The sequence below is a fragment of the Stylophora pistillata genome, chromosome 5, assembly GCF_964205215.1.
Source record: "Stylophora pistillata chromosome 5, jaStyPist1.2, whole genome shotgun sequence".
NCBI classification, from domain to species: Eukaryota; Metazoa; Cnidaria; class Anthozoa; order Scleractinia; family Pocilloporidae; genus Stylophora; species Stylophora pistillata.
In genome coordinates, this window is record NC_142523.1 from 11,468,791 (window position 1) to 11,491,886 (window position 23,096).

General features: G+C 36.6%; 3 protein-coding genes and 2 pseudogenes across 6 annotated transcripts; 2 read left to right on the forward strand and 3 right to left on the reverse strand.

Moving 5' to 3' along the window:
- The window catches only part of LOC148730279 (uncharacterized), an 83,742-nt pseudogene that overhangs the window by 14,332 nt on the left and 46,314 nt on the right, over positions 1-23,096 (forward strand).
- Positions 143-14,448, reverse strand: LOC148730281 (uncharacterized; annotated as a pseudogene). The gene is made up of 7 exons (XR_016001475.1): positions 14,431-14,448; positions 13,931-14,050; positions 13,280-13,417; positions 4,920-5,065; positions 4,274-4,335; positions 2,481-2,564; positions 143-1,932 (listed from the first exon to the last, which is right to left on the reverse strand). The product of XR_016001475.1 is annotated as an uncharacterized LOC148730281 (transcript).
- Positions 12,318-22,667, reverse strand: LOC148730282 (TBC1 domain family member 30-like). 3 transcript variants are annotated; one of them, XM_088760980.1, is made up of 6 exons: positions 21,787-22,667; positions 21,212-21,376; positions 14,650-14,715; positions 13,931-14,050; positions 13,280-13,417; positions 12,318-12,500 (listed from the first exon to the last, which is right to left on the reverse strand). In XM_088760980.1, exons 1-3 carry the CDS (start codon positions 22,163-22,165, stop codon positions 14,681-14,683), a joined length of 579 nt encoding a protein of 192 aa, XP_088617106.1. In that variant the 5' UTR covers positions 22,166-22,667; the 3' UTR covers positions 12,318-12,500; positions 13,280-13,417; positions 13,931-14,050; positions 14,650-14,680. The 3 variants fall into 3 exon arrangements, with proteins under 3 accessions (XP_088617106.1, XP_088617105.1, XP_088617104.1); XM_088760979.1 differs by having other exon boundaries at positions 12,318-13,417; XM_088760978.1 differs by lacking the exons at positions 12,318-12,500; positions 13,280-13,417; positions 13,931-14,050; positions 14,650-14,715 and having other exon boundaries at positions 20,594-21,376; positions 21,787-22,661.
- On the forward strand, positions 16,799-19,067 carry LOC148730283 (uncharacterized). The gene is made up of 2 exons (XM_088760961.1): positions 16,799-17,133; positions 17,329-19,067. Exons 1-2 carry the CDS (start codon positions 16,835-16,837, stop codon positions 18,518-18,520), a joined length of 1,491 nt encoding a protein of 496 aa, XP_088617087.1. The 5' UTR covers positions 16,799-16,834; the 3' UTR covers positions 18,521-19,067.
- Positions 18,584-20,525, reverse strand: LOC148730284 (uncharacterized). Its single transcript, XM_088760973.1, has 2 exons — positions 20,337-20,525; positions 18,584-20,194 (listed from the first exon to the last, which is right to left on the reverse strand). The coding sequence occupies exons 1-2, from the start codon at positions 20,508-20,510 to the stop codon at positions 19,142-19,144; spliced, it is 1,227 nt and encodes a 408-aa protein (XP_088617099.1). The 5' UTR covers positions 20,511-20,525; the 3' UTR covers positions 18,584-19,141.

Sequence of the window (23,096 nt, forward strand, 5' to 3'; positions counted from 1 at the left end):
TTTTCCTCAATTACTGCCATTGAATTAGTGCTTTTTCTTTTAGGTTTCAAAGATGATGCCACAAGATCCACGCAATTTATTGATCAACTTAAAGTTTATGAAAAGTCTCGCTTAGATACTACTGTTGTTGATAGCGTGGTGCTCTCGATAAAGTATACGTTTTAATTACGAAATGTCAAAATCTTAAGTACAAGCCAGATATGCTAATCTTGCAGACTGCAAGTGCTCGTGCACTAAACTATGTATGCTAATTTCATTGCGAATCACATATGAGCGTGCAACACTGTCCACTTTAAAGAAAGAGTACTAAGAGCGATGATCGCGTAGTGTCTGTCGGATTTATAATGTTCAGAAATCTTGCGCTCTCAAAAAGGCAAAATTACAATTTCGCAAAAAAAAAAAGTTATTTGGCGGGAAAACTGTCTCTGGAAAAAAAGTCTGCGTTCTTGAATTGTGCTTAGTGTTTATCAAACAATATAATAAGTCTTTTAGCGGGAAAAATGTTTTTCGATGTAAAAAAATATTTTCTCCCGTCAAAAGTCAAGTATATCTTTGGTTTTAACACCAAACGCCGTTCAAATCTGCAGAAAGGTTTTTCCTCTTGGCAACCCTCCATACGCAAAAAAAGTAAAGCCTATATGATACAATGTATATACGAAGTTCATATATTTTGAACGGCGGTATTAGATACGTATGATGCACGATCCTCGCAGTAGAGAGCGCTATATATGCAATAGCGAAAATCAGACCTGAAAAAAATCAGGCCTGTACGGGATTCGAACCACTGACCTCCGCGATACTAGTGCAGCGCTCTACCAATTGAGCTAACAAGCCAACTGGGAGCAGGGCGATAAGTTGATTCGTAGTAAACCCGTGATGATAAATCAGATACAATGTATATATAAAGTTCATATATTTTGAACTGCGGTATTAGATACGTATGATGCACGATCCTCGCAGTAGAGAGCGCTATCTATGCAATAGCGAAAATCAGACCTGAAAAATATATGAACTTCATATATACATTGTATCTGATTTATCATCACGGGTTCATTACGAATCAACTTAACGGCCTGATTTTTTTCAGGTCTGATTTTCGCTATTGCATAAATAGTGCTCTCTACTGCGAGGATCGTGCATCATACGTTAAGCCTATATTTTGACTAGTTACCAGGCCCAAACAAACCCAAACAAAACCAAGCACCTTGTCGTGTTGTAAAAGTCTGGATTGACTCTGCCGTGACCTTTGACGACCACGCTGATCTTAACTGTCCTCGAGCTGCCTGGATAATTTACGTCGTATCAATAGAATAAAACATCTTTTGGACAACAAAACTCTTACTTTAATTATTAACGCTCTTGTTTTCAGCAGGCTTTTCTAATGTTCTACTGTTCGGGGTAATACCTCTAGCAAAAGCAATTTCTAAACTACAACTCATTCAGAACTTTGCTTGCAGAATAATCCTAGGTATCAAAAAATTTGATTATGTCTCTGCTGCGCGCAAATCCCTTGGTTGGTTAAGTTTCCCTCAAAAACTTCAATTGAATACCGTTACCATGGTCCATCAGAGTAGAACAAAGCAGGCACCACCCTATCTTTGCGATTTATTTCATGATAGATTTAATGTGTCCGGACGAAATCCTAGAAATATGTCACAGTTAAACCTTGGATGAACAGTTAACCTCTTCTAAGTAATTTTCACTGTCACTACTTTCTTGCTTAGAGTCACTTTTATTATCTTATATTTTACTGTCACTAAATCAAAAACAAAAACAAAAATCCAAACCAAATTTTCAATGAAAAAAATTTATGATTTTACATTTAGTCAAGAAGTTGCCTTGACAAAATAACACTTCAACCAGCCCTGACCTAGTTGATGAAACAGACCCAACTTTCCTTGGAGCCTTCATTTTTGCTTCTTTACTCATCTCCTAGAAAGGAAAGTGATATTACATGAGAAAGTAATACTAGTAAATTTCATTTTTTTTTAACCTTCATTACACAGCAATTGAAAAAGAATCTTAAATTCACAAAATTAATATAATTTGTTAGAGAATGCCTCACAGGTGAATAGTGCTGATTCACTGGTTCAGAAGTGATTGGCAAGTGCCACTGACCGCCAAGCAACCAAAGAAAACAATCTCCAACTATTTTTTGTTAAATTGACAGAAATATACTACTTTTTTTATTTCTGTATGGTATAATAATATATCAAAAAAGCTATTCACTCAAGTGTTGGTGAATATTAAAGTGGTGTATATAAACCCAGCCAAGTGGCAAGGTTAATATCCACCATTATTCACCTCCACTGAGGTGAATACTTGCCACACGGAACAATTTGTTTTACTTGTTAGAAAGAGAAGAAAAATACTCTAAGAAAAATATGTTTTAGTTCACCAGAATTTGTAATGAAGAACAAAATACAAAACTTAACCTGGACAGCAAAAATTGAAGGTTTTTGTTTCAAATCACTGCTTACCTGAATTTTACTCTGCCTCTCTTTCGGCTCCTCTGGAGAAATAACTTCTTCTGCTACCTTGTTTATTGTATTGTCACCTAGCACCTAGAAGGTCAAACAGGAAGCTTAACACTTACCCATGCCACTCTCATAACAACTAAATTCTTGTTTCTCATTAGTAAAATACTGGACATGTCCCAAAACTGAAAAAAAAAATGTTTACATGTGAATAAGAAGTGGTTCATTGAGTAGATTTTAAGTGCAGCTCAAAGATAAGGGGTCCAAAATATGCTTGTTAAACTCGTACAGAATATGCCTACTTAAGAACAGCACCAGACTAATCTTGACAGACAAACATGTACAACGAAAAGAGTGTTTTTGAAAATGCATCCCTATTCTGGGATGTCAAAATTTGTCAACACATCAAGGCAAATTGTTAGAATGTCTTAAGTAACTCTTTCAATACCAGAAGTGATAATTAACAATTATTCCATGAGCGTGCATTGTATGAGATGATAGATAGCCAATTTCAAGCTAATGCGTACACTTACCATAATTGTAGACTATGGTATATTGGCTCATATACCATAATCATGGCTAAGCCAATAGAAAGTCTTGAATTGCATTATCCAATTGTGACCTGAGGCTCACAACTGTGGATGACATTGCAATATTTGTTTGTTATAATTTTAAAATTACATCTTCAGAAACTATTTCCTATGATAATCAAATCATCATACACACAGGATTTGCATCATAAATTTCCTTTAAGTCACACCACCACACCTAACTATTTCCTATGATAACCAAATCAACCTAAACAGAGGATTTGCAGCTAAATTTCCTTTAGAATGATCACACCTAACTTCCAAAATTTTAGAGAATTTCCTGCTGTTGTTCAATTCCTTATAAAAGAAGTACAGTTAGTTAGTTTAACTCAGTAGTTCAGAGTGTCAAGACCAGCACTTACAAGCTCAGAACCACTTGGTCACAAAAAAGGAACTCCAGTACGTGAAACCTCAAGTTAGTGACCTATTTTACTAAGGATTTGCTTGCAATCACCCTTTCTTTTTATCAGTAGTATTTCTTTTGTACTTTCCTGTATAAATAAATTTTATTGTGGCTATAAGTCTGTCTCGTTGTTCAAATAACAACATCAGAACCTGCCTCGGTCACACAATGATCCAGTTTTTAATAATAACATAAAACCTCTCCCTTAAACAATCGAAGCATTATTCAGCCTACATACAGGTTATGAGAATTCTTAAACTTATCAGGTAGAAGTTGTTATCTTGATCTGACACCAAATTCCTGTTACTAATTTTCAAGGAAATGTGTGGTGGCTAGAGAGGAGAATTAGCAATCAGATCTTGGGAATCATGTGAATTCTGAAGAATTGAGTGAGTAAGTAGGTTCACAGTGCAGCTCAAAGATAAGAGGCCCAAAATATGTCTGTTAAACTCATAGAGAATCTGTCCAAGACCAGGGCAAGACTAGTCTTGACAGAAGAGCATACACATTTAAAACAGTGTTTTAAAGCATGCATGTCTATTCTGGGATGTCACAATTTTTCCAAACATTAAGGCCAAGTATTAGAAATTGTCTAAAGGGATATAATTCACTCAAACTTTCACTAACTAAGGAAGCAAAATTGAAGAGTGGGAGAGCAAAAAAGCCCTGAGTGACTTATGACAAACTACAAGGCTCTCCTTCCAAATTGTCATGTATCGCCTGACAAAAAAGTGAGAAGTTGGTGTTCCATCACAAATAGCCTTAGGGTTCTATTCTAATCACCCCTTTAACTGTTATCTCACCTTCACTGGTACAGCAGACATGAGTTGAGCCTTTGCTCTACAGTTTGGACAGTCTTGAATGACTAAGAAGAAACAGGAAATTAAAAATAACTTCAATTATACTTTTTTGTCCCTAAACAAAATTCTCAAATGTCATAGCTTAGCAGCTCAATTTAAGCAACAAAAGGACAGTTCACAAATTATGCCTTAGTTTGCACCTGAAAAGTACACATAAATTGTTCTTTTTCTTACAGAAAACAAGTGAACATGCAATTTAAAAGTTTTATATCAATGACTCTCTTGACATTATGGTTATCTTTTTAATTCTGAATAAAAAAATTCTACCCTTACCAATGAGTGGTAGTATAAACTATAATTGTAAAATAATCTGACATGACCAAATAGATTTACCTAATAACCCTAACATCAGTATGCATATTCTCCATACTGCTCTCTATACATTCCCTAGGGTGCTAAGAAGGAGAATTTGTTAAACAATGAAGAGCTTATCTTTTGTTGGTGACGATTTTCCTAATTCTCCAGACCTTTATGTGTGATACAGGGGCGATATTGTATTGAGAAAGTAGATGTTAGTCACTCTTGGGGATAAAGAGTTTAGATGAATTTGAACTAAAAACAAAAAATAATGCTCTGCAACATGTCTTACCAAAGCCAGTCCCTGATACAACCAAAACAGAAAGTCAATGAGCAAGGCAAAGTGTGTGCTAATACCATGAGTTCACAACAGATACAGCAAAGTAATTCCTCATTTAAATCTTTCAGGCACTTCTTTGATCTGCTGTCAACTACCAGTCAAAAGAAAAATTTAACATGAGCTCTAGTAATGCCATTTAAACAATTCTCCCTGTGTTCTTTTAGAGAAATACTTGGCAATTTGGATGGAGAATATAGCATTCTATAGAACTGAGGGGAGAATGGCTAAGTGGCGATACTCCTAGTTGCTTCATGCCAAGAAAACCAGGATAATTAGTCCAACTGGGTGGGTCACTTTAAGCTCTAGTACAGACTTATCTAGTAACTTTTTTTACCAGATATGACACTATGGGCTTTTTTCCCACATATTTCTTCAATATACAGAATGCCTTCAGGGGAGAGTTGCATCATGCATCATGAAGTTGTGTTTAATTCACCTAGCACTTGGAGTTAAATATACCTTTGTTCATTTTAGCTTCTTCCTGTGCACTGTGCTAAAAGATGCTAAGATACCTTAACGAATAAATAATTTTAGTTAAGAAGTGCTGTTCTTGTTGTTGTTGGATACTCCTAAAACCATATATCTCTACCATAAAAGTTTCAAATGTCCTTCCAAAACAAAAATAACTGCTTCTCTTACTCTCAACATTGATTGCCAAAAGATGACAAAAATAGTATCCAGACTTAACTGAACAACACTTAAGGCAGTGGCATTTATGATGGCATTTAAAGAAAATTGAGAGAAAATTTTCAGAAGGTTGGGTTAGTCTTCCTATTTCAATACAGTAACAGGTAGCATCATAATTTCATGTGTCTTTCTAATGATTGAGATAATATCATACACTTTTCTGAAGCATAAAACTGAACTTCCTCCTTTAAATAATTATGTTTAATTTGTACATTTTATTAAATATCTGCTACAAATTAAATATTGTGGTTTCACTATATGATGCCTTTAAATTATGAGAAGTCAAGAATTGACCTGCTTGCCTTCCATGCTGCCTTTGGCCTTCTTTTCACAAGGGGAACTGAAAATTATCAAAACATTACTCAACCCTAGGCCTGACCTGTTTTGCATCTGTGTTTACATAACGACCATAAGTAATACTGTTTTACTTTTTTTTTACTAATTTTTATTTAGTTATATGATTCAAGTAAATTCCATTTCATGACTCATGAATTCTGCCTTTAATTGCAATTGAAACTGATATATGGCATCAGTTTTTGCAAGCAATTCAATATGCAGAATTCTACAGGCAAGGGGATGCTCAACTGATTTGGAAATCTAATTTACCAATTAAGATACCTGTCATGCTTAACATAAAGGAGAAGATACAGTATTGCCACTTTCCCAGGAGGGTATGCCAGTCCATTGCAGTTCATCCCCTTTCCCCTTCCCCCTCAGTAGTTCCTCAAGTTCCCCTGACAGCTTTTTCTGTTACCCTTTTACACACTCTTGGGTGGAGAGAGGAGCTGTGAGAGCACACTCAGTCATGTCCCTGAACACAACACAATTGCCTCTCTGTGGACAACTTATAAACAGGTACCCTTCTATTACAGTACATGAATTCTTCTTATCTTATTTTCATAAGACGTCTTATAAGAATTCATTATTCTATCATATTTCTAGGATCTAAAACCCCACAGTCCCCTCATAAATTTTTCACCTCTCTTTCTAAAAGCCCACACTCCTTCCACTAGGTCCAGTAGCCCTACTAAGGGACCAGTCATTTATTACAGGGTGGGGGGGTAGGCTGGTGCAAATGGGATGGGGGCATACCATTTTGTGCACCTGAAAATGGGGGGCTGCATAAAATTGTGCAACCATTTCTGAGGAGCCATTTACTTCTATGCATTCCAATTTCCGTTGCACAAAAAAAAGAAACACTCATGGAATCATTAACATTAGTCAAATGTGATTTATTATCGAAGTGATGGCATAACAAACCAACATAACATGGTGTATTAGCAGTTCTTTCACATTGGAAAAAAAACTTCATAGATTACTCTGTATTACTCAGTATCACTGTCCTCTGATTCACTGTTTGAGGAGCTGAGGGCAAGTACTCTTTAATTACAAGCTTAATCACTTATAAGCCCTCTTTCCATCATTTGCTTTAGCCAGTAAACTTGTGTCCCTTTCAAGGATATTTGAGCAGGCAACTTCCTTAACTGAAACCTCACCATCAGACAGTAGTTTGGAGATTAAAGCCTTTCTCTTATTTTCACTATTTGCTTTACTAGTTTGGTGAGTTTCTGTGGTTGAGGGCAGGTCATCTTATTTCATGTACAGACTCAAAGGGGGGCCACATTATGTTATGCAGTGGCAAGAACAGGCTCATGGGAAATTATGTATAGGAAAATTAAAATGCACCAGCCCACCTCCACTCCAGCCTCTAATAAATGACCGGTCCCTAACACCTTTCAAAAGTACCCCTACCTCTCTGTCATGTACCTATACCTTAGTACTTCGCTTGGTGATACAGGATTTTTCCATTTACTTCACCTTCGCACACTCCCATCTCTTGATCCTTCTCCAAAGGAGCCCACTTCTTCAGAATCATAATTTTTGGCAGACCTCACTAAAAGTATAAAAAAGCTCTGAATCGTACGCCGACAAACACTGTATTTCTTTTGTTTTAACGCCTGCACCTTCAAAGACAACTACATCACCGTCGCATAGGACAGCGGAGCTACGCTTTGTTAAGCCTGCAGAGCAGGAGTAATTTGGGCGAGCGAGTGCTTAGTTTTGTCTTAGGGAGATATGGCCGCCATCATTGATTTTAGTGGCAAGGGAAGGCTGGGGAGAGAATGCAATTTGTACCGAGGGGGTGAGTGACGGTAAAAAGTAAGGAGAGGGCCTGAGGTTGGTGGGTGAACATCTTACTCTGACTCCAAATCAAACACGACGTCGGATAAACGATCAGGAGCTTGTAATCTTAACTCGCCCCCAACATGACGCCTGCACAGCAGGCTAGGCTTTCTTTTATTTACTAACAAGTTTTTACAAGTTTTTACAAGTTTTTACAAGTTTATTAGGTCTTCCAAAACAGTTACTTACAATAAACACCGACTGCAAATAGCGAGCCAATCTAGGCGGGCGATGTTAAGGACAAACAAACACGAATTAGTAATTGAAGGCGTTAAAAAAGTCGAGTTTGAATACATTATTTGTCAAAAGAGGAAAAAAAAAATGATAAAAAGTGAAGAAAAACATAATTTATGATTGGATTGTAATTAAGATGCCCCTTTTATTTCAGAAATAAGAGTGCTAGTGTCAGCATAACTGTTCAGAGTTTCTAGAGTTTCAAATAGTAATACTTTAATTTTCTTTTTGAACATATGCATTGCCAGTTTCCGATAGCTTTTGGGAATGTTGTTCCAAATTTTAGCACCAACAATGGAAAAAAAGTTTTTATGATGATTGAGCCAACTGATGATTAATATAGTAGTTACCAGAAGATGATGAGCGAGTATTATACTGATGTATGTCTTGTGTAGAAGTATAGATTACAGATATTTTGAGGTGCAGAGTTAGCTGTTATATCAAACTTTAAGATTGATGAAAGTTTGAAGTAGAGCATTGAGATTGGCAGAATGTTAGATTGGGCGAAATATGGAATCGCATGCGTTCTGAAAGTCAGAAAATTGATGAGACGGACGGCTCTCTTTTGGAGTATAAGAATTTTTTTCTAAATGAGATTTGGAAGCTCGGCCCCAGGAAATGAGGCCGTAAGATATATAGGGGAGAAATTAATGAATTTTTAATACTTAGAAGTGTTTTAAAAGGGACAAAGTGTCATAGTCTCGAAATAATTCCAATATTTCTGCTGATTTTTAGAGAAATATATTTAATGTGGTTTCCAGGATAAATGTTGTTCAATTATTACCCCTAAGTATTTAACATTATCCTTACGTTCAAGATCAAAGAACGTTTTAGCGCGGCCATCATAGGCCTTTATGCAAATGTTAAAATTGATGCATTTTTGATATGGATAAAAAAATTATATAGTTCGTTTTCTTAATATTTAAGGAGAGTTTATTTACGATTAACCAGACGACAACTTTAATTAGTTCACAGTTGACGATGGTTTCGAGGGATTTTAGGTTTTTATCAGCGTATAAAAGGTTAGTGTCATCAGAAAAAAGGTAAAAGGTTAACTTGTTTGAGGCCATGTAGATATCATTTACATAAATAAGAAATAGCAGGGGGCCAAGTACACTCCCCTGAAGAACGCCACAAAGGGTACTTTCCTTTCTAGATCATGACGTGGGGACCTACTTGAGTGGGGTCTGGATTCTAGGAGAACCAGTCGTTTACTATACCCCGGATGCCGTAGTGGGATAGTTTATGAAGGAGGATAGAGTGATTCACAGTATCAAATGCTTTTTGAATGTCAATAAATACACCACAGGAGAACATTCCCTTGTCCGCGTTTAATTGAATTTTGTTCACAATATCCAGGATTGCATGCTCGGTTGAGCGCTGTTTTCGGAAACCGTACTGAGACTCGTAAAATAAGCAATGTTCGCTAAACAAGGCCTTTAGGCGGTTGAACATAATTTTCTCAAAGAGTCTAGTAAAGAACGAAAGATGGTCTTAAAATAAGTGAGGAGAATTCGCTACCTTTTTATAATCAAAAAATGGATAGATATTCTAGTCTTCTCGGATAAGGACGAATAAACCGTAGGCCCCGTCTCCTGCAAGGTTAGGGGTAGGAGACGTTAATTTCCCACGCACGAGATTGCTGTGTGGTGGATGTCCTCCCCTGGGTTGGTATGGGTGGGAATTGGCCCTGAAAAGCCCCTATGGGGAGTGGTCAAGTTACGTATGTATGTATGTAAGTGATATAGGACTATAGTTTCCAGGTTCAGCTTCGTCCCCATCCTTAAATATTGGAATAATCTTAGCATGCTTAAGTTTGCAGGGAAAGATACCCCTTTGAACCGAGTTGTTTATTAGAGTTGCCAGAGCGGGGGCTGATATAATAATTATGGTGTGAGCATTTAAGATATATAGGGAGCCCGTTATATAAAACAGCCCGTTCAGTCCTTCACAATCAATTCTGAACCTTCCTTCGTTGAAATGAATTTCAGTATGAACACGACTAATCATTAAAGGACATATGGCACTGTCCATAACAACATCCGAGTGTTCTTTGCTGCGTCCGAGATGACTGACAGTCGGTTTTGGCAAAATGTATTCTGGTTGTAGAGAAGGATCATAGGATTTCCCTTCGACCTTCTGTAAACAGAGCATTTTTCTCATCTAATCTCAGTATGATAAAACCTCTAATACTAGTTCAAGATTCTTGTAGAGTTCTTGGAGAACTCTCCAAGCGGCCATTTTTATAAACAGACAACTGCGACACGAAATTCGGAAATCATTTGGGAAAGATAGGACAAGCTCGGATAAAACTTTTGGATCATGAACAAGCTTATGAAATCAAGTTCACAGATAAATTAAACTTTCAAACACTACTGCAAACATATGAATGACCGGGAAAGTAAGAGTTGCATAATTATTCTCATTCCAACGCGCGCTCAGTTAACAACCCCGAAAGTTATAATTGTGTTCTCTCTCTGGAGCTGTGTATGGTCAAGTCCAGTTTTTAAAACATGTTTTTTTTTGTTCTCGTTTAACAAACTACAACTAATGGACAATTATTTTATGACTTCACTCTGACGAAGACGAATAAATGGCCGCTATTAATAACTATTTTGTGCCAATTCATTTCAGTTTTAGTAGCCTTTGCAAAGATCTCATAAATATCATTAATTTAGCATTGAGTAAAATTTATCAAAATGCAAAAATTGATTTATATGGAGATTTTCATCGCTTCAACATAATTAGTGTCATTTTGAATGGTTGCGTTCAACTGCTGCATACACTGAGAGAGGGGTGCAATTTGTACATGTAATCACATGATTTCGGTGCAATTTGGAATAAATAAGCACGAGTAAATTTTTTCAAAGACTAACAAAATTGCAAGTGCTTATTTATTCCAAATTGCACGAGAAAATCATGTGATTATCTATTAATAATGTACATGAAAAAATACGAGGTAGCTTCTCATAACTACGCAGAAGAAAAGCGCGCGTATCACGTGCAAAAAGAATGTATTCAAACCCTGCAAGTGACATTGACCTTGATATTGACCTAGACATTGACCAATCAGAATGTCTGGTTTGTTTCTTTCTTTGCACTGAATTAACTCTCTTCTGCACTGAATTAACTGAAAACTGCATTAATCTTAACCAATCAGAACTGAGAAATTGTTTCATGTATATTATTAGATCTGAAATCAGACACGTTTTATCAAAATCGAACGCGCAGCGCAAGTCCATTTGAGATCACAAGTATGTGAATGAAGAGTTTTGGGGAGATCACATGGTTTTCAGGGGGAACAGAGGGGTGATCCGTCTTCGCCAACAGAGTATAAAGAGAAAAGTGACCTCGGCAAGCCATGTCTTAATTTCACCAAATATCATCGGAATGAATCAATTTATGGTGAAATAGTAATGAAATAATAAAATAATCCCCTGAAGGAGAAAAATTGTGAAGCAAATTCTAATATCGTTATTGGAGGAGGATAAACAGGTGTCGGAAGAACATCACGCAAAATAGTATTGCCTGGAAACGAAATGGCGTTCTCTTTTTCGAAGTTTTTCAGAACTAATCCTCATAGACAGGCATTTCAAATTCCAGAGGCACCCTGCACTTTAGGGTTTCGAAAACCCGAGCTTTCATAGAGCTCTGAAGATTAAAGGAAGCCTGGACCACAAGAAAAGGTGACTGAAGCTTAACACTTTTTGGGTAACCAAATCAATTATCATACAGCTTGTCAACTAAAGTTCTCCCCAATGGTATGGATAAATTATCATACAGCTTGTCAACTAAAGTTCTCCCCAATGGTATGGATAAATTATCAAACAGCTTGTCAACTAAAGTTCTCCCCAATGGCATGCATAAATTATCATACAACTTGTCAACTAAAGTTCTCCCCCCCTCCCCCCCCCCGGCAATGGTATGGATAAAAGACGAGGCGTCGCTAATAGGAGGAGTTCTTAGGATTCGCTTGAGCTTCTGTTATCGAAGAGAATCCGAAAGTTATTGCTTGTCGTCTTATTTTTTTATATCATTCATACCCCAAATGACACGTTAGTGTGACCTCCCCCCCTCAATTCTTATGACTTTGCTGGATATTTTCCTTACTGCTTGTCTGATTAAGTGCCGAACATACAGTTTGGCAGGTTATTATCTGCGTACAGTAAAAAGTGTTCCTTACTGAAACTTTCAACGTGCTCGCGATCAAAAAAAATTGAAAAAGAAAAAAAAGCCACAATCATCTCAATTAAAATAACACTTTTAATGATCCCCTTCGTTGAGAAGCTCTAAATCTACAGTCATGAAACAATCCAACGAAAAACAAGGAATGAAAACAAAATTCGATTACAACTACGTTGGTGCTAACTGCGATTCCCTCTAAAAACCAACCAAAAATCAGGCTGAAACTGTCCAGGTAAATTGCGCCTGATGGAGAAAACAAAGGAAATGAGCATTGCAGAGCAAACAACGGTAACAATTATAGATAGCGAAGAGAATATGAAGTACGTATGATGCACGATCCTCGCAGTAGAGAGCGCCATTTATGCAATAGCGAATATCAGACCTGAAAAAAATCAGGCCTGTACGGGATTCGAACCACTGACCTCTGCGATACTAGTGCAGCGCTCTACCAATACGTGCATCATACGTATCTATAACCGCAGTTCAAAATATATGAACTTCATATCGGAATATGAGGTGAAAGAACTTATCCCTCAAACATACTCCACTTCCAATAAAAACGTTTTTAAATCCAACTTTAGTACTCGTTCCTGCGGCGCGACTAATTTGAGAACAACAGCTGATTGGCTAACGGTTCTACGGTGAAATATACTGTGTGATGTTTGGAAACCTGCCGTTTGAGGTTTGTGGTGTTCTATATATTTAGCCTTGTATCCCATACACTCCCATCAGTGACCAAGACAGAATTTCTCCTTACAACATCAGAACTATATCAAGCAGACAAGTAATGAGAATAAAGGAAAAAATCAATTAAGGATCATGAGTTGATCCAATAACAAATTCTCCAAACTAACATCATAAGAATTGTATGGCAGACAGTAAGGAGAATAACTAATGAGATCAAACTAACATCATAAGAATTGTATGGCAGAAAGTAAGGAAAATTACTGATTAGATCTTGGGAGTTCATGGGATACATGTCACTTTGTTCAAACTTCAGTTTAAGTGAAAGTTCTCTTTACCTTATATATTTCACTTGGAAATACAGTTGTCATCATTGCATCGTCCGCTGGTACCACAACCCCAAGCAAGGCAATAGTCATGCCTGTAGCTACAATAGCATCCAGGACCCAGCGACTCCCAGTGAGGGCAAATGCTGGCTGAAATAGGAACACAGAAACAAATAATTGATATGGAGATAAAAGTCTTCGTAATGTGTTTGTTAATTATATTGATTTACTGAATGACTGACTGCTGACTCACTGAATGAATGATTGATCTTTCTGTTCTGCTGACTTTTGGGCACACAACGCTAATACTGTTTAAATCTTAATAATATACATGAAAACATTTCTCAGTTCTGATTGGTTAAGATGAATGCAGTTTTCAGTTAATTCAGTGCAGAAGATAGTTAATTCAGTGCAGAAGAGGGTCAATTCAGAGCAGAGAAAGAAACAAACCAGACATTCTGATTGGTCACAATGATTGGTCAATGTCAAGGTCAAGGTCAAGGTCAATATCAAGGTCGATGTCAGGGTCAATGTCACTTGCAGGGTTTGAATAAATTATTTTAGGTGAACTAGATCACACAACAAACTACAACACTCCCACCTTATTGGCTCAAAGGTTGTTGAATTTTTTATGACATGTTCCTCTGTTATTTAAACTCTTACCTTTACAATTTGTGATCCTAGCTCATCATCATCTGGATTACTCCTCTCATTAAAGCAAAACTTAGCTGTCTTTTCCCAGTCCAAGTCTTTGATTTTACTCTCAGCAAGACACAGCCACAACTGACAATAAATTTTTATGTATTACAAAAGATGTTATTCTCTTTATATGGATTACATCACAATCACCACCAAAACATATTTCCTAACTGTAACACTCATGCACCATAATACTCATAGATGAGAGAAGAGGAAAGAAATATCACAACAAAAACTAGACTAAGGATTTGATCATGATAAACCAGAAAATGAACAAAACACTTTGATGAGTCATTGAAAAAAATGGCATAACTTGAGAATAGCACATTTAGGAAGTTCGATGGCATCTAAATTTGGATAAGACTAAATATTCCTTCAGTCCAAAGCAAGGGAAAAGATGAGCAATTTCATCTTTGACATGTAGAGCTACATGTAAATATTAACACCAACACTTTTGACATTACACAATGCACACTTTTCATTGCTTAAAGTACACACTGGCAGAAAGTTTATTGCCCTTCTTTTGAAAGAGGAAGAAGGATTGAAACAATTTTAACATATCTACTCTACCAAAATTGATCCAAATGCATTGAAAAAGATCTTTTTATTATTGTGGGACAAATTTCAAGTAAGAACATGATTAATTTACCATGGAGAGTACTTGATACCAAAGATCAACTTACCCTTCTTCTTCACTGTGAGGGCACACCTTCTTTAAGTCTGGCAATTGCTTTGAATGCAGCAAGCCACTGTCAAGAAAAATTATCCCTGTTTATACAAGGAAACCACTAAAGAAAACTGTCACAAAAAGTAGTCATTACTAATGTGTTTAAATGCCTTCTTTCCAGACTGAGGGATGAAGGAAAATCTAATTTTTGTATCCACGCCTAAAAAGAGACAAGTAGTAAACCACTTTTTGATCATTTTAAGCTTTAATTGTGTAGAACTGCATAGCATTAGACATTAAGTTTTTTCCATTCCATGCTAACGTTCAATGACTCAACCCCATATTACAAAGATTGGAGCCTAAAGTAAATGAAATTTCAATTTTTTTTAGGTGAAAATTTGTCTCACAAAACACAAAAAATTGCTCATCCTCAAAATTGTAAACAATTTGCAACATGGCATCTTTGACACTTGTCAAAGTTTGAAACTGGTTACATTTGATATCGAGTTTCAAAAAATCTCTGTAGTAATCCCCTAAACCTACACATTTTATTTGAGGAAATGAATCCTACTCTCAAAAATTAGATGGCACTTTGCAATGAGTGAGAATTGACACACTGAGTCAAATACAACATTACCACAAATGCACAGTGTATTTGATATCACCTTATATCAATAAGAACAAAAAAACCAGAATGTGCTAGGAAGTAATATAGCATAACTATAATTTGATAATGGTTACAGGTATGCCCTCTATTTTATACAATACATGTGTAATACATCATGTACAGTAATAGTCAGGTAAAGAGAGGATTAAAGAAGTCTCCATGTTTTGATCGAACTATCCACAGAAATTCACTTTCTTTGTTAATACTAACTCATCATAATGTGCAGATGACAAGCTAGAAACAGAATGAGACGTGTAGAACATGTTACAATCAAACGCTTCTATGCCATCACAAATACTTTATAAACAATATCCTTTAGCATACATTTAATATTTCTACTGATCACAGAGCAATGCAAATTAAATGTATGACTCGCCAAAATAAGGTTTTGTCACTAAAAGTTCAAATTGCTTAAAAAAGTCATACCTACATCAGCTTTGCTGTGATTTTATAATTATTTAATGAGCCTTTATACATGATATAATAATTATTCAACTTGTCACTTTGCTACCTCTGAATTCACCTGACAATGTCGCAAATTACCAATTAAAAATTGTCAAAACATGACAAGTGCCATCATTAACTAATGCAAAAAAAATTAAAATTGCAAAATGCAATTTAAGATGACACAGGAGTAATTCAGTATTTCAGTAAGAACCCACATTGTGAGAAGTCCCTTTAGAAGCTAAAAAAATAGTGATTTTCACATTCAAGCTGCTGAACAAAATAACTTTCTACAATTCCACACCAAGCTTGATTACTGACAATCAAGAACACCAATTGTTTGGACCACTTCTACATTTGGATTTGCCCAAGTATAATTCAAGGAGAAAATTGCATTTTCAAAGAGCTGATCAAATTTTCTCTGGGCAAATGCAAGACTTGCCAATATCATTTTACAACTAATGAAATTTCACTGAACTCAATACAGCTGTAGCATGACAACTGTGGTTGGATTTTCCAAAGAACAGGACAGAGCCTCAGGACAAATGCAATATCACAAGAGACATTCTACTAAAACATATTTCCTAATTCCTTGAATATTGTGTATCTGGTCTGCTCAGTGCAGATCTTCATTTTAAGTAGAACCAGCTGTGTAGCAAAAATCAAATGAATGTGCTGAAAATGACATGCCTCAGTCTAAAATGTCTGTGTCCTAAAAGCTTCTGGCAAACTTGATAACTAAGCTTGTCAATGTTATTCCAATAACTTGATTGCAATTCAATAATTTTCAAAGTGTAGCCCTTGAAAACAGGTGCAAATCTTAACAATTTAGCAAAATTTGCATCTAACACTAATTTGTCTCTTTTTGGTGAAGAATGTTTAAATTGGTGCCAATTTGAAATTGTACAATTTCTTGGTTACTATGGGCTCAGTGGATAATTAGAATATTTATTGTGATCTCAAAGCTTACAGTAGTAACTCTTTGTTCTATTCAGATAGAATCACCAGGGACAATAGAGTGCCGAAGTGTGACGTCATGTTACCATGGTTGCATTTCTGCTGGATCTAAACAAACTCACATGTGTTTAACATGGCGGCGTTGTCGATAACATCGTTCGCAAAATACTTCTCAGATGAGCCTAAATCTTTAAACCGTGGCCAAAACCATTACCAATCTGGACACGTTCTATCTTTTTGCTATTGTGATGGAATTATCAATTGCATTTTTGCTGGATCTAAACACTATTTGGCGTCTTTCGTTACATCTCATCATAAAATGGGCCAATGCTTCGTTCCCGACTGCAATCATCAGTCAGAAAGTCACAATTGCAGCTTTTACCGTTTCCCCAAAGATCCTGCTCAAAGAAGAAAATGGATTTCTCTAATAAGGTAGGTTGATTTTTGGTACAATGACCACCATGATGCACGGCCACGTGTCGGTTATAGTTACGCGGAAGATGGTTTTATTTAACCACTCAAAAGTGCACTGACCTGTGGATTATACCTTTGAAAGACCTCTAGAGAGAAAAAAAGCTTTTTTTTACGTTATGATTAAAGTTTAAAACCTTCGTTTTCTCTCTCCAGACGAGCTGATCGTGAACCTGGCAAAGGCGCTCGAGTTTGTAGTTGTCATTTCCGAGGAAGTAAAGAAGAAGGCCCCGAGGTCTTTTCCTGGAATAAAGACAAACTATTTGAATCTCGAAATGCTCCAAAAAGGAAAAAGCAAAGAACTGAAGTCCCAGAGACAACGACTATCGAGCAGATCCTTTCAGAATCTTCGACGAAGAGCAACCAGACCGAGCCTTGCGAGCTCAGTTGCGAGGAGATGCAAATGAAATGCACTACTTTGCAGACTGAAAATATCCTGCTACAAGCAGAGCTAGGGACATTAAAGACCCAAGTATCCGAGTTGAAAGAAAAAGAAAGCTACTTAAAAAGAAACTACAGCTCTTTTAACATGGATTCAAAGGTAATCAACATGGAAACTGGCCTCCCAAACAAAGAAATGTTCCACATTGTTGTCGAATATGCCGAAAGATACCGCAACGATATTGTTTACGTGTGTGGCTGGAAAGTAGACAAGATATCTTTTGAAGATCAAATATTGATAACATTGATGAAGATTAGACATAATTATCATAACTTACATTTAGCTGAACTTTTTAGTTGCAGTACTGCTACAATAGCGAATATTGTGACAACATTTATCCATGTTTTGCACCAAATTCTATATGAAGATCAAATGGAGATAGCTGTTCCATCCAGACAAAAAAACAAAACTTCACTTCCAGGCTCATTTAGCTTATTTGGAGACTGTCGTATGGTAATAGATTGCACCGATATCGAGGTTGCTACACCTAAGCTTATGAGTGACCAAAAATTGACATATTCAACGTACAGGGGTATGAATTCTTTTAAGACAATTGTTGGTGTGGCACCCAACGCGGTTATAACTTATGTAAGTAAACTTTTCCCTGGCTCAGTATCAGATAAAGTAACGGTTCAAAAGTCAGGAATATTAAAGCATTTTGTTGCTGGGGATATTATACTTGCGGATAAAGGGTTTTTGATAAATGATATTGTTCCTAATGGTGTATATGTGAACATTCCCCCATTCTTGAACAATGGAAAATTTACAGAAAGTGAAGTTAAGTTAACAAAGAGCATTGCAAAATGTCGTATACACGTAGAACGTGCTAATGCTAGATTGAAGAACTATAAAATTTTAAATTTTGTGCCACCATACTTGCGATCCCTCTCTGGTAAGATTATATAGCTATGTGGTGCTTTAGTTAATTTACAAAACCCATTAATTAAGGAAACCAATGACACTGTTGACTTTGATTAGTCATTTTAATTGAAATATTGATCATCTTACATCAGTTTACTAAGGCCTGGTATACATTGGCATTGTCTGATCATAGTTAATCAATTAACTGTATTCTGATACAAAGAGTGGACAGGTGTTGTGTGATCTGTGAAAAGCTTGTAACCCTATTTTACTTGCTCATGATACAAGGAATCATGATACACAACTTAATGACAAACTATTTATTTCTGATCAGTATTCCTGCCACCACACCCTTATGCTAGTCTTATTATGAATTCAGATAACCAACTGTATTCAAATACGATTACAATGAATCTATCATTTTCTTGTCTCAAGTAGCTAATGTAAAAACCCCAGCAAATGTTGCTGTTTAAAGAAAAACAATTTTAAGATTAACATGAACATTTTTATTTTATATACACCCTTCAGTTACTGCATATTTGTTGTAAAAGTTGCAATGATTTTACCAAATAAAACAATATTTTAAAAAATATTTCTAAAAGTATGTATTATCAAATCCATTACTTTATAAAAAACTACATTAATTTTACAACAAAGTCTTAAAATTTAAAGACCACCATCAACAAGTGCAGGAATCATGTGAATTGTATAAAATTCTTGAAGTGAAAGAAGATTTGGTTCCCATGTGCAGTCTTTCTGGATTGCCAACACAACAGTTTGCATTGTTGTCCAAACCACAAAGTAACAGATTTGCTTCCCAGTTATAAACAGCTGACCCTGGACTTGATGCCAGTAGTGGTGGGATTGTTTTAAACAATAGCCAGCATCTATCTTTACTAAACAGAACTTAGGGTCTTTAACAGCCTCCTCAATTGTTGAATTGCGATGTGTGTAAGGGCATTTGACTTCAATGATCGCATTGTCATCAACAAGTCCATCTGGTGATGCACCCAAAACACCAGACTTGTGTAGCCAAAGGCCACAATCCTTTACTACTTTCATTGTTAATTTGGTGAAGGCCTTTATTCCTTCTTTCTCGTTAACGACACCCCATCGAACAGCCTGCACTCGAGAGATGTCGTATTCTCCAAGAACACGCTTGATAAGGGAAGGAGTGACTCTTTTTGCTTCAAGAACTGGACCAAAATTGCTAGCAGTCAAACGTCCTTTTCTCACCACATGCCACTCTCCACATTCACGTTGCTCTTTCGTGATCTCACAGACTGATTTCACTTGCTGCTCACTTACTTTCAATTTTTCCAACAAGAAATTTGTATCAAGTCCGCTTTCAACAAACTCTCTCGATAAAATGATTTCTTCGACTGTGGAGATCGGCAGACGATTCTCTTTGTCAGGTTCGGGGCTCAAAAGCCATAACATTCCTGTGAACTCGCCGTATCTCTTCAGCTTGTTCCGTAGCCATTCTCTGTCCTCATCTGTAGTTTTTCGTTTTAGGACTTTAGTTTCTTTGGGTGGATACAGATCTTCTACCGTTTTAACCACCTCGGATGCCTTTTGTTTCTTCCACTGACATTCGATGTCAGTTCTACTTAAGTTGTGGTAGCCATGAAGGAACAGAGCTACAGCGTGACTACACTTTGAACCGCCACGAGGGCACTCGCATTCTGTGGAACGTATTTCGTTTTCTTGAAGATATATCTGCGAAGGAAAGAGAAAAAGAAATATAAGCTTACTTTTCAAGATTTCCTTTAAACGAAGATTCGAAATCACTTAATTTAAATAAGTTTTGGTTTGGCGATGTTAACGGATAGACATCGAGTAATAGAAATTTTACACTTACTGTGACTTTATACGTCGTACTTTTCATGCTCGCTTGCACTGACCCTCTGATAATTCCATCACAATAGCAAAAAGATAGAACGTGTCCAGATTGGTAATGGTTTTCGCCACGGTTTAAAGATTTAGGCTCATCTGAGAAGTATTTTGCCAACGATGTTATCGACAACGCCGCCATGTTAAACACATGTGAGTTTGTTTAGATCCAGCAGAGATGCAACCATGGAAACGTGACGTCAGGGCTTCGGTACTCTATGCCAGTGTCTAAATCTATACTTCCATCTAACAATACAAATACAAAACCTGTAAAAATTTCGAGGCCTCTTGCCTATAATGCAAAGAAATAATGATTGATCAATGAATAACTTTGCATCTTCAGGCCAAAACCACGACGTGTCAGACAATTTACATTACAATAGATTTCGCAAGGTTTAAATTTATACGTTATTTTTAACATAGCTCTACAAACATGTAGAATCTTCATAGCTGTTTCAAGAACATCACGCTGTGTTCAGGTGTTAAAATCAATTTTAAAATCTTTGTAGAGATAAACTTACCTCCAGCGAACGCGATTATAATACAAACTGGCGCATAATCCTAGCTTGGACTATTTAAAGCAAACAGCGACCTTTCTCATGAAAATTAAGCGGTCGTAAAGATTACAGAGAATACTACGTTTGATATCTGCTCAGAAAAAATCGGGAAAAATCACAAACTATACCACAAACAGAGCTAGTGCTTGAAAATTTCGTGGTTTCTTTGACTAGTTTAACCTTGGCTGGCTAAATATTTTCCAAAATTAAACTGCTGCAAACAACGAATTAATGATCATAAATCGATTAAGAAAATTCTGAGGCGTTGCGTGGGTCAAATACTTACGTCTTTTCAACGAAACCGCTTGAAGAATAGCAGTTAAAACATCGAAGTTTCTTTGAAGTTTGTAAGCGTGTTTATCCCTCCGTTTAAGTTGCTTGACTAACTTTGTCGAAAGCATGGATATCTGTGTTCGCATCTCCTTAGCCATGATTCGAAGCTCGTCTGTGACTGTGGGCAGAAAAAAAAATTAACAGAAACATAAACAACGTATTAAAAACGATCACCTGTACAAATGCTAACTATTTAGAAAAAATGTCAATTCTTGAACTCAAATAGAAAAGTTTAATATGGATCTTGGCTTTCTACGTATCATCCTAAAATGTAAACTAGTTCTAAACAGTATCGAACACAAGATAATGTCCGAAATTCGCCAATGGAAATCAATAAAAAAGGATAAATTTCTGTCCTCATTTTGCAACTAAAAATTTTCCTCTGACTTCTTGTTTTTAATATTAGACCGCAAAGTAAGAGTGGAAAATAATTTCGAATAGTCAAACTGCATTCAAACTTTGCCCTTTTGCTGATAATTTTACGAGAGCACGATGGTGGAAATAATATTAGAAGGTCCTGCCTCTAACCTTTCGCAGAGAGTTCGCTTTTCGTCCGCCGTTCACCGCGTTCTTCGAGGTCGAAAGAACCACCGTAGAAACTCCCCGATGTTGTAGAACACTCAGTAACATTGTCACTATCCACTGAGTCTCTACTGTGATACTGGTCGAAAATTTCAAACAAAAGACAGTCGACAATCGAAGCTTTCTTGATTAATTCACTGCGTTGTTTTTCCGGGTCGAATCCATTGGTAAATACTGAGTTTTCATTCGCACCAAAACCCCAATCAGAATCTTCACTCCTTGGACTCAAAGGGCTTTCGTCGTAACTACTTTCAGTACTCAAACTTTCCCGTTCTGTACTTCCTTGCCGCTCAAAGTCTGAGTCATCATCTTCTTGGTCCGCCATGTTTGTCGTCCGCTGACAAATCGACACGGCTCATTTGAAATTCATTGGTTGAGCGCTGAAGTATAGCAGTGGTTTCTTTGTTTACAAACAACTCTACGCGAATAGTAGATTCCCTTTTTCCGCAGCCAAAACAAATTTTTAATAAAATCGCAATTGCAGGGGTTCAAGGTCTGGAAATCAAATGGCACAGCTGAGGAAAATTAATGAAATATACTCTCTCTCCCTTCGCGATAAATTTCACGGGCCGAGGCTAATGAGATTTGATCATTTGATCACTGATCTTCAACCTTCCTTTGAAAAAGCCAACATAACTCCGTCAACGAACACTTCTTATTACTACGAAAAAAAAAATTAAGTCTTAGATAAAATTCAATACTAACTGAAGGAAAGCTAGAGCGGGCGATAAAGGCATTTCAGAATGAACGTGCAGAGGCGTGAAAACCGACGATAAAAAAAAAAAAAAAAAAAAAAAAAAATCTTGCCCCAAGGTGTTATTTTCAAAAATACATATGCCAATACCCGTAACAGCCTTTTGTTGTAAAATCTATTGGTGATTTGCCATCACGTTCAAAGAACATATCATACCACATATCTCGCCACTCTACTGAAAGTTTTCTTATGGAAGTTGTTGCCTGGATACAAAAAATTGGTCTCAAGGTGGACTATGGGTTAGCTGATTTCAAAGAAGGAAAAGTGACCTTGGCAAGCCATGTCTTTCACAAAATATCATCGGAATGAATCAATTCATGGTGAAGTAGCAATGAAAAAATAAAATAGTTCACTGAGGGGGAAAGAGATAAAGCAAAGTCTAATATCGTTATGGGAGGAGGATACAATCCTTATTGGCAGAACTTCAAGCACAATAGAATTGCCTGGAAACGAAATAGCGTTCGCTTTTTTGAAGTTTTTCGGAACTAATCCAGATAGACAA